Here is a 14,805-nt window from a genome sequence, read left to right on the forward strand (position 1 = left end):
TGCCCACAATTATGTTGGTCCGCCTTAAGGCTTATTGCCACCCAACCTATATGACGTTACAGTTGGTTACTGGGTATGAACCTGTCGATTTTGGTATTTACGCATTTGGGTGTGCATTCCATGTGCCAAGTTGCGCCGCCACAACGTACCAATATGGGTCCTCAACAAAAGATGTGAATATTTGTTGATTATGATTCTCCTTCACTCTAGCTCTCTTCGAGCCCTTGCACACGATCTCTTTACGGCTAATTTGTAGGTTGTCACTTCAATGAGACAGTTTTCCCACTGTTAGGGAGAGATAAGAACGTCAACGTTCCTGTAGAACGGCGTGAATTTGCGTGGATGTTGCCCACTATGTCTCATCTCGATCCCCATACCGCACAAGTATGATAAGCAAGTACGATGAATTCTAGCTTTCAGAATGTTGCTCCAGACGCATGCCTCTGATCTAGCTAAAGTGACGAGATCATATACCAGTTGCAAACGCCCCTATTAGACGGTCTGGTACACCAGTGGATAACTAATCAATCTGTCTTGGCCTGGAGCACGACAAATTACTCTGTTCGTAGGATTCACTTCCCTAGAAGAGGAAGACACGGCACACCAATGAATCTAAACTTAATCACTGTCTCAAATCATTTCCATCTCATGAGATTAATCCGGATTACTCCCGAGACTTGAAGTTGTTGGTCCAGTATACTAGTTTGGATGAGCAAAATGGAATTGAAATGAGATTACCATCGATGATGTTTTCACTTATATGGTAGCTACCGACATAAATGAAAAACGACGATATTGTATCGTGTTCCGTTGATTAAGTGACAACGTAGACCTAATTCGACAACTAAAGTTACAATCCAGGTTAAATTCCATACCAAAGTGTGTTTTGGACCTGTAGTTCCTACACTGCCCAAGGTAACCTCATTGTGTTACAAATAGGAAAAGAAGCGTTATGAGATGAATGAAATAATGCAATATGATGCACGCCTTACGGCGCAAGGCTTCTCTCAAACGTCCTGTGATTGGTAACAACATTATGAAATGTGGTTAGTGTTTTCTCTATGGGGATATAGATACGGAGATTTACATGTAAGTTCCTGAAGAATTACATAGACTGGTTCAAATAGTTCCAAAACAACGGAACACCCTTTTAACTTGTTTGAGGCATTCACTTACAATCCAACGGATGTGGTATACCCGTCTAAGTGATTATTTGATCAGTCAGAAATGAATTATGCCCTTGCGTGTTAAACTATGAAGTCTTATTCCGAATTGTTAGAAGTACAGTTTATGTCGTTAACACGAATCTCACTAAGACTCCGGAAGAACTTGAGAAAACTGCCTTGCACCTGAAGACGGAATTTGAGATGAAAGATCTTGGGAAAAATCGTTTATGCCTTGACCTGAAGTTGAAGCATTGTTCTGACAGTATTTTGGTCTACCAGTCGAACTACACCCTGAAGGTGTCACCTTTGAGTATACCTTTGATCTTCCATACGTTATATGCAAATGAGACCCTTGAAGAGGTTGTGGAATCTGAAATTTCATATCTAAAGTTTAACTTTGTGCTTCGTTGTACTTAATTCATTGTATTTAGACAAGACATCTCCTTCACTGTTGATCTTGGTAAAGATGGAGCACTGCGCCTACACGCAACCACTGAATTGGTATTAAAGACGTGCCCTGAAGGTACTACGAGGGAAAATCCCAACGCATCTCGAGCGGATTCAACCCCCTGATCCTCAGAATGATGTTTGCCTTATTATTATGCTAACGCATGTACTTATCAAACTCGCACAAGGCAAAATCCCCAAATGGTTACGTCTTTACCATTAGGGATATCGCAATATCTTGAAGGTCCACGATATGACCTTAGTTGCGAAATCTTCGAATCGTTCCAAAACTCACCTTACTTCACTATGCCGCGAGTGAGACATGGTGAGGAGTTCTTGTTGAGCATATTCGAAATACTTGCTATGTTTTCATCCATCGTTGAGTCCCAACGACGATCTATGAAGACCATGCCGCATGTATCCACCTGACCAAGACATGATACATCAACGAAGTCAACACCAAGACATGTTGCGTCTACATCAGCAAAGCATTAGGAGATTGAAGTTATGCAAGCCGATCCCAGACAACATTGCCGACCTCTACACGACGTCACTGCCGAAGTTAACCTTCCAGAAGCTTGTCCGAGGAATTGGTATGCCTAACTATCATATGCAATGCTTGTAGTTCTCATTTGGAAGTTATGTCAAACTCAGGGAGAGTCCAAAAGTATACTCACTTGATCTTAATGTACTATTTTTCCCTACTATTAGGAGCATTTTTCCCACTGGGTTTTTGCTACCTAACTAGGTTTTAATGAGACACCCATCTTGGGCTAATCATATCCTTGTGAGCTCTTCTACTTACGTCCAAAAGACGTATAGTTTTGACTTAATGCAACTTCTCACTTTTCTTCTTAGACTATGGGTTTTTCTCCCACCTTGGGTTTTACCATAGCGAGGTTTTGTGAGTTTTACTTTTTTTTTTGCATTCTTCTGTTGATATGAGACTCGCATTTGCTCATTATGCTGACAACTTCATCAACTGTACTTGCTTCATCACTAAAGACCTGATGCGCCGTTTACTTGAGTATTTACACACTTAAGGGGAGTGTTGCAGTCTTATTAGATTAGGAATGTGATTATGTAAATTCTAGTATATCTTGGAATATCTCTTATATTCCTATTAAGAGTAGATTACCTATTAAATGTTGTAATCCTAAAGGGTAAGGAATTAACATTCCCTACTACTATAAATAAAGGCACAATGTGGTGGAATAACACACACCTACAATTACACATATTTCTCTTCTATCTACTATTGCCGCACCTTTCTCTCTCTATGGCCTCCATAATTGTTCAATAAATTATATCTACAACAATTTTAATCTAATATACTATAATTTTAAGTAGCTTATGGATGATGTGTACGTGTTCGACCATTTAATGAGATGATGGTGAGAGAATTAAGAGGCTTGGATTTTACTTAGGGCTCATTGTGACTTATAAAACAAAAATGTTGCTCTTATCATATATTTGTATCATCTTGCTAATAAAAATGAGATCCACATATATTCATAGACCTTATTTTTATTAAAAATAAAGAGATCGAATACGCTTTATAAGTGTCGGACCCTCAAGAGTGCAATTACACTACATAAGCTATTGTAATGCATATCAAGTGTATATATTTTATATACAGGCCCTTCATGTAAGGGATTCTCATTTTTTTCTTCAAAAAACAGGAATTAGTTGTGGGACCCACTCAGGTCCCGACCAGGCCCAGTGCTGCTAGGGCGACCGTCTGGGGCCCAAAAAAATTGGGGGCACCAAAATTATCAGGGTGGTATATTTATATATGTTTTCATAAAAGTATAAATTTATAAAATTTGGTTCAACGACAAAGAAATTTAACTAGAACTAGTGGTTTTATTGTTTGAAATTAATGAGGAGGTCTTGGGTTCAAAACACCAAGGGTGCTTATTTTACCTTTCAAATTTTACAAATTTTGTTTCATAAGAGTATAAATATATAAAATTTGGCTAAATGATCAAGAGGTTTAATTAGAATCAATGATTTTTGTTGTTTAAAATTAATGAGAGATCCTAAGTTCGAAATGCTAAGTCCATTCTTTTCAATTTTTACGAATTTTTGTTTAGTTGTTAATTTAATTTTAATTAGTAGCTATTAGCTATGTGGATTGTTATTTTTAAACATTTGTTCCAATTCAAGTTTAATCTTCAACAAAGAGTAATGCGTTGACCAAATTTTTAGACCAAATTGCAAATCATATGACGTGTCATTAAAAAGTTTAATTTAGTACCCATTTATTACTTATACATATCAATTAAAGACTCAAAAATATCATTATTTTTTTAATCCCATATTGACAAGGTTAGTAAATAAGAAAAAACATCTCACGATTTATACAAAAACATTTTAAAAGTTCAGATAGAAAACAAAACTCATATCTACTTGAAAACCTAGAGTTTTTTCGTTTCATTCTCACGATACAAAATAAATTAGTTTTTCTTTGTTTCTAAATTATTAAGTTTGAAGTGATTTTCTAAGTATAATTTTATCGACGTTTTACGTGTGAAAACAAATAATTTTTTTATATAAAGTTAGGGCACATTTTTGGACGTCGCCCTGAGCCTAAAAAATCTCTAGACCGGCCCTGGACCCACTCCACATTGAACTCCAACGATTCAAACCGTTTATTTTGTAACTCTCAAGTCCTAGATCATCCTTACAAAAATTCAATTCAATTTGAAATCATTTACCTATTTAATTATCACGATGAAATTTCTTTGTTTCTTATAGAACAAAGTATTTGTTAATTTCTTTAAATCCAATTAGATGTCTCATCTATTTCTGATTTGGCTAATATTTTGTAAGGATGATCTATGAGGTGCAACTTAAAAAATAAACGATTCAGATAATTGAAATTCAGTATAGTGTGGGACCCACAGCTAATACTCATTTGGAAAGAAAAATAAAATAAAATCCCTGCCAAGGCCTCCATATCTACATTCCAATAGCACCACTTGAACTTGTGTTGTCTCTGTGCAAATTGTGTAAGCTCTGTATTGCGCATTGCATTCCTGGACACAGAGTGAACTATTCTCGAATTGCAATGGCTGCTTCTGCAAAGACTCTCACTGCTGAAAATCATACTTTAAACGAAGAGTGGACAGTCGTTTCATCTCGTCGCCGCATCAAAAGAAGAAACCCGCCCAGAACGCAAACCCTAGCACAGAAGCAACAGCAGCAGCAGCACCATCCTTGGGCTCCAACCGATTCCGAAATCAACTTTGCCCGAGAATCAAAGCTGATGCAGAAGATGCAGATCTGCATGAAGAAATTGGAGATGTCTCGCTTCTTTCTCACTTTACTAGATCAAATCCGAACTCCAGAATTGACCAATTGCTTCCTTAAGGTTCTGAGCTCCGAGTCGAAAATGAACATGGTGATATACGGAATTGGCAGCCTCGAGACCTACGATTCGCCTCGGTTGCAGTTGAGCCTTGCGATCTTGCTGAAGAGAAATGTCAGCTGGATTGGAGATATAGAGGTGTTTGATCCCGTTCTTTCTGCCACCGAAACTCGAGTTCTGGAAGCTCTTGGCTGCTCGGTGCTGTCTGTAAACGAGCAAGGCCGGCGTCGGGCTCAAAAGCCGATGATGTTCTTCATGCCCCATTGCGAGGCGGAGTTGTACGATAATCTTCTGCAGGCGAATTGGGAAGTGCGGCTCTTGAATTGCATCGTATTGTTTGGCAATAGCTTTGAGACGTACGAGCAGCACCTGTCGGAGTTTAAGAACTCGTCCATTGTCGATTCGACGACGCATATCTTGGCTGCTCGAAAATTCACAGATGAGTTTGGAATTAAGACAGTTTCTGATGATTATTTTGGCGCTTTTCATGATTCAAGTTGGCATTTTTTCAGCCCTGTTCTTGAGACACAACTGCAATTTACCAGATGCTGATAATGATTATTCAATGCTTGTTGAGAAATTTATTGACGATTGAATCGAGCTCAATAGCGTTCTAGTATTCATCCATCCGACCTTACTTAGTGAGATAACGCTTGGGTGTTGTTGTTGATGTTTTATTGAATCGAATTAAGGCAGTTTCAGGTTAATTATTTTGGTTGTTTTCATGATTCAAGTTGGCATTAAAACAGACCTGCAGTTCAGCAATTTTTTATTTGCTTATTCAAGGGGTTCTAGGATTCATACAGCCGAGCGAAATGGTGTTCTAGGATTCATACAATCGAGCTCACTTAGTGAGATAAAATTTTTTTGTTGTTGTGCTTATTCAATGGGTGTTTGAGAAATTTCTTGATGATTGAGGCATATTAATTATAAATTTTCCATATTTTATTGCAAACTTTGTTACTGTGTTTGCTCCCGCATATGTTCCCTGTCTTGCTGATTGTATGGGTGACCTTTTTTTTTTTTTATGTGCAAGGGAATCATGAACACGCCGAATTTGATCCATTTAAAGATTGACCTTATCTCAAATTGTTTGTTCTGATTTATTGATTAGACCAAAAACAAATGGATCTCACGTACCTGCAGGAGGAGTTTTTTTACGACACTGGAAAATGAAAATACTATGACACTAGGTCTCACTGCAGCGACTTGGCTACAGTTAATTTTATGTTCATATTGACTGTTGTAAAATGATTATGTTGTTCTTTTGTGACCGAAAGGTGTTCAAGTCGTGAAAACAACGTGTTTACAAAACAAGGGTTAGCTGCGTATGATAGACGCCACCCCCAGCCCTTTTTGTTTGTGAAGTTCGACCACCATAAGAGCAGTTCCACCGGAGGTGGATTTGCCTAGCACCCAGCCAAAAAATCAGGCTGGCACCCTGTCAATTCACTCCAGCCCGTCCAATTGCCTGGCACCCAACCCAAGCCAGGCAACAGGCCAGCTCATTCTTGACAGACCCAGAGACCGGCCTATCTGACGCCAGCGTGACATCAGCCACCTTTTTTTTTTTTTTTTCAAAGGTCGGATGAAGGAGGTTTTGAAGAAGGCCAATTTGTAGGATTTAGAGCAAAGGGTGGTGGGGATGGCGTTTGGGGGCCTTCGATGCCCTCTCCGACGCCAGATGGTCGAGAGAATTGGGGCCGTCGATGGAGATTTCACCCAGAAAATTAAAAACCCATTTAATTTTCAACCTCTATTTGGGGTTTGTGGGATTCAATTCATGAAACAAACATTGATTGCAGAGATATTGTAGAGAGATCTAGGGGAGAAAGATCTGAGGAGAGCTCAAGCTCTCGGCCAGCCAAAAAATCAGGCTGGCACCCTGTCAATTCACTCCAGCCCGTCCAATTGCCTGGCACCCAACCCAAGCCAGGCAACAGGCCAACTCATTCTTGACAGACCCAGAGACCGGCCTATCTGACGCCAGCGTAACATCAGCCACCTTTTTTTTTTTTTTTTTCGAAGGTCAGGTGAAAGAGGTTTTGAAGAAGGCCAATTTGTAGGATTTAGAGCAAAGGGCGGTGGGGATGGCGTTTGGGGGCCTTCGATGCCCTCTCCGACGCTAGATGGTCGAGAGAATTGGGGCCGTCGATGGAGATTTCACCCAAAAAATTAAAAACCCATTTAATTTTTGTTTATACCATATTTAGGGCCTCGTATAAATACTCGGGGGGACTTAAATGTAATTATAGAATAAAGGAATGGACAAATATGTAATAAGTGAGGAGTCCTTATTCTATAAAAGGACCCCTCACCCTCACAATTAGAAGAGGCGAGTTCCTAGGCCTAAGATCCCCTCTCTCACCCTCTCAACGCTCTCACTCTCAGAGCTCTCTCTCTTCCTCACTTTTCTGAGAAATATAATACAATCAATGTGGACGTAGCCCAAACCTTGGGGTAAACCACGATACGTCTTGTGTTATTTACATTTCATGCAGATTCACGGTCGGATTTACGTTGTACCAAGACCTCCGGTTTTGTGCATCAACATTTGGCGCCGTCTGTGGGAAGCGACACGAAAAGCTATGTCGGTTCTTTCATTTTTTTTCATCTCCACCTTGAATCTGCAAAATTACAAAAACCCAAAGACAGAAAAAATCAAAATCTTAAACACTCCTCACAAGCCCACGGGGAAGAAAAAGGTCGTTGCTTTTTGGGTTTTGGGTTTTCAGGAGACCCAGGGGATCAAACCTTTCTCCATCCTCTGTTCTCTCTAACTCTCCCTGGTCGACGAAGACTGGGCTATCAATTTACCTACCATTCATTCAACCAAATTATATTCAACGATTGAGCTTTCTTTGCCATCAATTTGCCTATCCGTCCATCTGCATGCCTCCGAATCCGATTGCAATTTCCAATTTCTGGAATTTCAGATCCTGGCTCTCCACCGTCATCCTCACCAACCCCAACCACCGCGTCAACGACAGACCTACTGATGCAAATCGCGAGACTGGTGGGGCCCAAAGACGACGCCTTTTTCTTTTGCTCTCATCTCCAAACCCGCAGATCCAAGCCCTCGAAGGTGCAGGTGTACAGCCAAATGAGGACGTGTACTCAAGCCTGACAAGTTCTCGGTCGGGCGGGTCACGGCGCAGAAGCGGTGGCTTCTGGCTTTCCTCGTCATGCTCTCCGCCTCAAACAAGTTCTCTCCAGACCACCTTCTGGACTGCCTCAACATAGAAACTGAACACGAAGCACTCAATCTTGCAGACATGGTCGAAGCTTCGACGTACACGTGATAATGGCCAGGTACAAAAGCCGAAGCAGAAGCTACAACCCTCGTCGGCGCAGTCGGACTCCGCCTCCGGACGCAAGCGATACGACGACGAGCCGCGTGATCGACACTGTGACAGTAGGTCTCACAGAGACCGTAGTTCTCTCGCCCCTTTCGATTTGCTCGTTTGCAATCTCCCTCTCGACGCTAGGTGTGAAGCCCTTGAGTGGGGACTTCCCTCTTCAGCCGAGCACAGAAAGTACGCAAGAGACGGCAACGAGGGCCCGGGCAGGCAGTAACCATTCTCGGATTTGGAGCAGGATGTCGGATCGATTGGCGGGTTGAAGAGATAGGGCTAAGCAGAAATGAAGGTGGAAAGAGACAGAGGTGCAAAAGAAAAAGAAAAAAGAAAATGGAGGCCCTCCTCGAGAGCACATGGGAGACAATGCAAAAGAAAAAGGAAAAAGTGGTGCAGTTATGGAGGGGTCATATGCTCACAAAGAAGAAAAGCAAAGGCACTGACAAAAGCAATGCTATTGGCAGATTTAGATCAAAATACAATGCGCCTACGCAGAAAAAGAAAAAGAAAGTCAAAAGAGAAAGCAAAGGGAAACACACGGGGACACTGCAAAAGCAAAGAATAAACACCCCATCAGAATGATGTAATTTATTTTTCTTATTTCTGGAAACATCTGTATAAACCCTATCAGAGGGTTAAAAAAAAAAAAAAAAAAAAAAAAAAAAAGGGCAAAGCCCAAAATAAATGGGCTGGAATGTTGTGTAGAGAGCGAAGGCCCATAGGCCCAAAATAGCTCCAACCAGGCGATCAAAAGTACGCCCAGTACTCAACAATTATTCGGCAACCTGCCACTATTATCTCCAACCAGGTGATCAAAAGTACGCCCAGTACTCCACAAATATTCAGCAATCATCCGCTATTACCACCAACCAGGTGATGAAATGTACAACCCGTACTCTAATATCATTTGACAACTAGCCATTCATGCCACCAACCAGGTGATGAAATGTACAACCCGTACTCTCCTTCATACCACCAACCAGGTGATCAAAAGTACGCCAAGTACTCCAAATTATACATGAGCATTACTCATGTCATTCATACATAAACATTCATAAGCATCACTCATGATAATCATACATAAACATTCATGAGCATCATTCATGTCAACATTCATGAGCATCACTCATGTTAACATTTATGAGCATCACTCATGACAACATCCATGAGCATCACTCATGTCAATCAACATAAACATTCATGAGCATCACTCATGTCAATCAGCTTCAGAAGCTTCATTTACAAAGCTCTAGCTTCAAGAGCTTTATTTACAAAAGCTCCAGTTTCGAAAGCATCATTTACAGAGCTCTAGCTTCAAAGCTTCACTTGCAAAGCTTCACATACAAAGCTTCACCTACAAAGCTTCAGTGTAGGGTATACAAATACCGCATCCGAACAACTGCCACTTCGACCCATACATGGATTCAATTTGAAGTCTCCAGCCAACAGACTCTATTGACCGAAGACTTGGGGGACTACATTATGTACCATATATTGGGCCTCAACTAGGCCTCATGAAAAATACTTGGGGAACTTAGCCCATTATTTATGTATTAAGGAGCGAGCCCTTATTTTATAAAAGAGACTCCCTCACTTTCATTAGAGAGCACCCATTATTCATGTACTGAGGAGCGAGCCCTTATTCTATAAAAGGGACTCCCTCACCATCATTAGAGAAGCAACGTCGCCAGCTGAGCAACTGCCTCGCCGCGAGCATCACTCCTAACCCATTATTCATGTACTGAGGAGCGAGCCCTTATTTTATAAAAGGGACTCCCTCACCTTCGTTAGAGAGCATCGCCGCCAGCTGAACAACTGCCTCGCCGCGAGCATCACTCCTAACCCATTATTCATGTACTGAGGAGCGAGCCCTTATTTTATAAAAGGGACTCCCTCACCTTCGTTAGAGAGCATCGCCGCCAGCTGAACAACCGCCTCGCCGCGAGCATCACTCCTAACCCATTATTCATGTACTGAGGAGCGAGCCCTTATTTATAAAAGGGACTCCCTCACCTTCGTTAGAGAGCATCGCCGCCAGCTGAACAACCGCCTCGCCGCGAGCATCACTCCTAACCCATTATTCATGTACTGAGGAGCGAGCCCTTATTTTATAAAAGGGACTCCCTCACCTTCATTAGAGAGCATCGCCACCAGCTGAACAACCGCCTCGCCGCGAACATCACTCCTAAATTTATGTATTGAGGAGCGAGCCTTTAGTTTATAAAAAAGACTCCCTCACCATCATTAGAGAGCATCGCCGCCTGCTGAGCAACCGTCTCGCCGCGAGCATCAACTCTAGCCCATCATTTATGCATTGAGGAGCGAGCCCTTATTCTATAAAAGGGACTCCCTCACCTTCAAACGCCACAAGCCGAGCCAACCAAGCCAACATAAGCCACAAGCAAAGCGGCCTCACAACATATGCTACTTCTAGTTGAGCATCATTTCAGATTGGGCACCGCCTCATATCGAGCATCAGTTCTAGACGACATTTAGTTACTTCGGCCCACACATGGACTGAATTTCAAGTCTCTAGCCAAAAGACTCTCTTGACTGAAGACTTGGGGGACTACTGTTTATACCATATTTAGGGCCTCGTATTTAGACCTCGTATAAATACTCGGGGGACTTAAATGTAATTATAAAATAAAGGAAGTGACAAATATGTAATAAGTGAGGAGTCCTTATTCTATAAAAGGACCCCTCACCCTCACAATTAGAAGAGGCGAGTTCCTAGGCCTAAGATCCCCTCTCTCACCCTCTCAACGCTCTCACTCTCAGAGCTCTCTCTCTTCCTCACTTTTCTGAGAAATATAATACAATCAATGTGGACGTAGCCCAAACCTTGGGGTGAACCACGATACGTCTTGTGTTATTTACATTTCATGCAGATTCACGGTCGGATTTACGTTGTACCAAGACCTCCGGTTTTGTGCATCAACAATTTTCAACCTCCATTTGGGGTTTGTGGGATTCAATTCATGAAACAAACATTGATTGCAGAGATATCGTAGAGAGATCTAGGGGAGAAAGATCTGAGGAGAGCTCAAGCTCTCAACATCATTGATTGCAGAGATATTTTGTGTTTGATTTGTTGAAGATTTTGAAGAGGAAGAAGAAGGAGAGCTCACGGGAGTGAGCTGGAAAAGAGAGAGGGAGAGAAAATAGATAGAGAGAGAGGGAAAGAGAGAGGGAGAGAGAAAGAAAGGACCGGAGAGGGAAAGCAAGAAAGAAGAAAAAAGAAAAAATAAATTAAATGATAAAATATTAATTGATATGAATAAAATAATATAATATTAGATAGGCTGGGTGCCAGCATATTTTTAGGGATGGAGATGCTTTGGCCTATTACTGTTCACTAGGGTCTATTACTGTTCACTTGAGTGGATAAATGCGCTGGGTGCTGGCACAAAGTCTTTAGGGGTGGACTTGCTCTAAGAAGGGCAGAAGCAAGCCCTGATCAAACAAGTGTGATTAATATAATATCGCGATTCTTTGGAACTAGGTTTAGTCAAGTTGCTGGAGGAAGTAGTGTGCTTCCACCCTTTGCACCGAAGTTCGAATCCCCCTCACATGGTTTACATGAATTTAGAGTAATTATCCTATCGTTTCTCATAGATCACGATACTAGCAAGTGACACTTGCAAAACGGATTCTCTATCCACAAAGATCAAAAGGAACAAGAGTTGGAAGGACGGATCCGTACCAAAACAAAAGCGAGACATATTGAAAGTCTTACAAACTATTACACACACATTATTCACTTGGAGTTGCAACCATTCGTGCCTTCCCTTATTAGGATGAGATTCTGATAAAAAATTCCGAAAGCACGCGAGTTTAAGTCCCTTCAGTAGGGATAGGAAGGGGAAGGAGGCTGAAATTCAGGGCAATTTGGCCGGATATGACCAGGCTCGCCACAGTGGTGGCAAATGTACTGCTTTCTTGGCCTTTTCTCCCCTGCACTAGAAGTTCCCTCAAACGACTCTTGCTCCGCCAGCATTTCAAAAGACCTTTCCACTAACAAAGCCGCTGTCCTCACCTTAAGATAAGTATCATGCTGTATTACAGCTACCTTTGCTCCTATGGAAGGCCTCAGTCCCATTAGAAACTTTGCTGCTCTCTGTTCATCTGTACTCACAAGACGGGGTGCAAGTTGTGACAGCTGAAGGAATTTAGATTCGTACTGAGCAACGGTCATGTTTCCTTGGGTCAACCCTATAAATTCTTCGTTTTTAGCATTCCTTATAGTTTCAGGAAAATACATATTCAAAAACAGCTCCTCAAATTCTGCCCAAGCGACGGACTTAACATCACGGATCCTTTTAACAAATTCCCACCAGTAGTGAGCCGCTCCAATAAGACAGTATGTGGCAAACCCAACTTTTAGGTCTTCGGGGACGTCACTTACATCAAAACATTGCTTTATCCTTTCGAGCCACTCCACCCCTTCTAACGGTTCATCAAGATTTCCTGCGTACTGCGGGGGCGACAGACTAATGAAAACCTTCAAAAATTTCAGCCTCTGATCAATTCCGGATGTGCCCTCAAGCGCAAGGCCAGCCATTTGCTTGATGGCTTGCAAAACCTTAGCCACGTCCTCATCATGTGAGGCCGTGGGATTGGATGAAGTAGCGTCACCTGTTCTAGGCACATCTTTCTGAAATTTCAGCAAACAAAACATTAGCTTTCATCACCTGAGCAATTACCCATCATGCCGCTGAAATCTACCAACTTCAGAAATACCAAACGAGATTACATACGAGTCGAATCGAAAGCTAAAGTTTAAATACACCATCACTATCATCACAGTATTCACCACGACACAAATTTTTTCCAACGAATGGCATAGCTGTAAGAATATTAATCATCTATAAGGCATTCTCTAGAGATGAAACACAGTACACATTTTCTTTGGTTTTTCTTAGAAAAGCAAATCAGAAAGCAGACTCAAGTAACACTGCAGAATACATCATCAATCTGAGTTTGACAACAAAAACGCCTAACAAACATCATCGTACTTGCTACAACTCCCAAAAAAATACAATCAGTGAACACAAGCAATGCTAAATTACTAGAAAAAAATCATCATTCTATAAGTACAGAGAAAGGGAAACGACTAGAGGCGTTCACTCCATAAATTTCTTAAACCAATCAATCTGAACATCAAGATAATTAAAGGCAATGAAAAATTCTATGTTTATTTTAATTAAAAGTCTTGGCAGATAGCGAGTACAGCCATATTCTCTTCACTCCGGGAAGGACCCTAAGCATCTCAATCACCTCCTGACTTATCCATCCCCTCCAAGATGCCACATTCTGGCTCACTCATAAGTAATTTGGTACTTATGAGTCGAACTTAAGACATAGCACTTACCATTAGAGAGAAATATCACTAGATTGTAGTACTAAGCAACAAAACCTAAACATTCTTGAATAAAATAAACAATTATATCAATCCCTGAGGCTTTTCCCTTTGGTTAATCTACCAGTGGTCATTGTAATTAATTAATCTCACAACTTAGATTAAGTTAATAGATGAAATTTATAGGTCAAGCTTTTTTCTTTCAGCTAAATTGCACTTATACACACCACACCCATGCATGCATGCATACCATCGCTACAAATTCTTCATCTTTCAACAACAGAAAACAACAAACTAAGTTGCAGAAGAGAAAACCCAGAAAATAAAAAAACAGAATCAGAACGAACTTCCACCAGTAACTAACTAACTAACCAACCTTCATATCAAATCTGCAGAAATATTCCAGCCCTCTGATCCGATCGTACAAATTTCTTTACCTTATTGTCTCAGAATTCGTTCACTAGCCTTCAGTTAAGCTCCAAGAAGTCAAATTGGGCAAAAACAAGCTTGAAATCGAAGATTTGAGCTTAATTAGTCAAAAATCCCAAACTGAACGAATCACTGAAATATAAATAATAATCCTCAAAATTTACCTCAGAACGCTCGTTGGGTTCGATTCACTTTTTCAATCGGACTTCCGGAATGAAAGTTACGAATTTTGAGAGATTGCAGGAAAGTTTTTTCTTTCTCTGTTTCTCTTTTTTCTACTCGTGCTTCTGTTCATCGAAGACGAAGAGCAAGCAGGGATGTTATCCCGCGCTTTTGCCGCTCACCCTTCACTTCAGGTGTCCAATGGTAGCTGGCCATGTGGCAGGACAAAGAGAAAATCTTAGACGTGTGGTAAGATCAGCCACTCCTCGGATGCCACGTGGCTCACTCTTCCGTTGAATTTGAAAATGCCATTCGAGCTCAAAAAACTAGGAAATGGATCGATCCGATTTTTACATTTTAGTCATTCATCGTATATCACGTGGTCAGAAATCATTTGATTTTTCTTTATTTAAAATTAAACACAAATAGTATTTGACGAGAAATGATCATATGATAAACGATGAATAAGTAAAATGTAAAGATCCTTAGGATTCTCACAAAGTAGATCCG

At 41.0% G+C, this 14,805-nt stretch overlaps 2 protein-coding genes across 2 annotated transcripts; one reads left to right on the top strand and one right to left on the bottom strand.

Annotated features, from left to right (window-relative positions):
* The first annotated feature begins 4,566 nt into the window (after nucleotides 1-4,566).
* LOC103409351 (protein SENSITIVITY TO RED LIGHT REDUCED 1-like) lies at nucleotides 4,567-5,696 on the top strand. Its single transcript, XM_008348161.4, has one exon. The coding sequence runs from the start codon at nucleotides 4,687-4,689 to the stop codon at nucleotides 5,536-5,538; it is 852 nt and encodes a 283-aa protein (XP_008346383.3). The 5' UTR covers nucleotides 4,567-4,686; the 3' UTR covers nucleotides 5,539-5,696.
* A 6,233-nt stretch (nucleotides 5,697-11,929) lies between these two features.
* On the bottom strand, nucleotides 11,930-14,498 carry LOC103409360 (uncharacterized). Its single transcript, XM_008348170.4, has 3 exons — nucleotides 14,298-14,498; nucleotides 14,081-14,210; nucleotides 11,930-12,999 (listed from the first exon to the last, which is right to left on the bottom strand). Exons 2-3 carry the CDS (start codon nucleotides 14,084-14,086, stop codon nucleotides 12,190-12,192), a joined length of 816 nt encoding a protein of 271 aa, XP_008346392.2. The 5' UTR covers nucleotides 14,087-14,210; nucleotides 14,298-14,498; the 3' UTR covers nucleotides 11,930-12,189.
* Between the last annotated feature and the right edge of the window lie 307 nt (nucleotides 14,499-14,805).

This window comes from Malus domestica, chromosome 02, assembly GCF_042453785.1.
Source record: "Malus domestica chromosome 02, GDT2T_hap1".
NCBI lineage: Eukaryota > Viridiplantae > Streptophyta > Magnoliopsida > Rosales > Rosaceae > Malus > Malus domestica.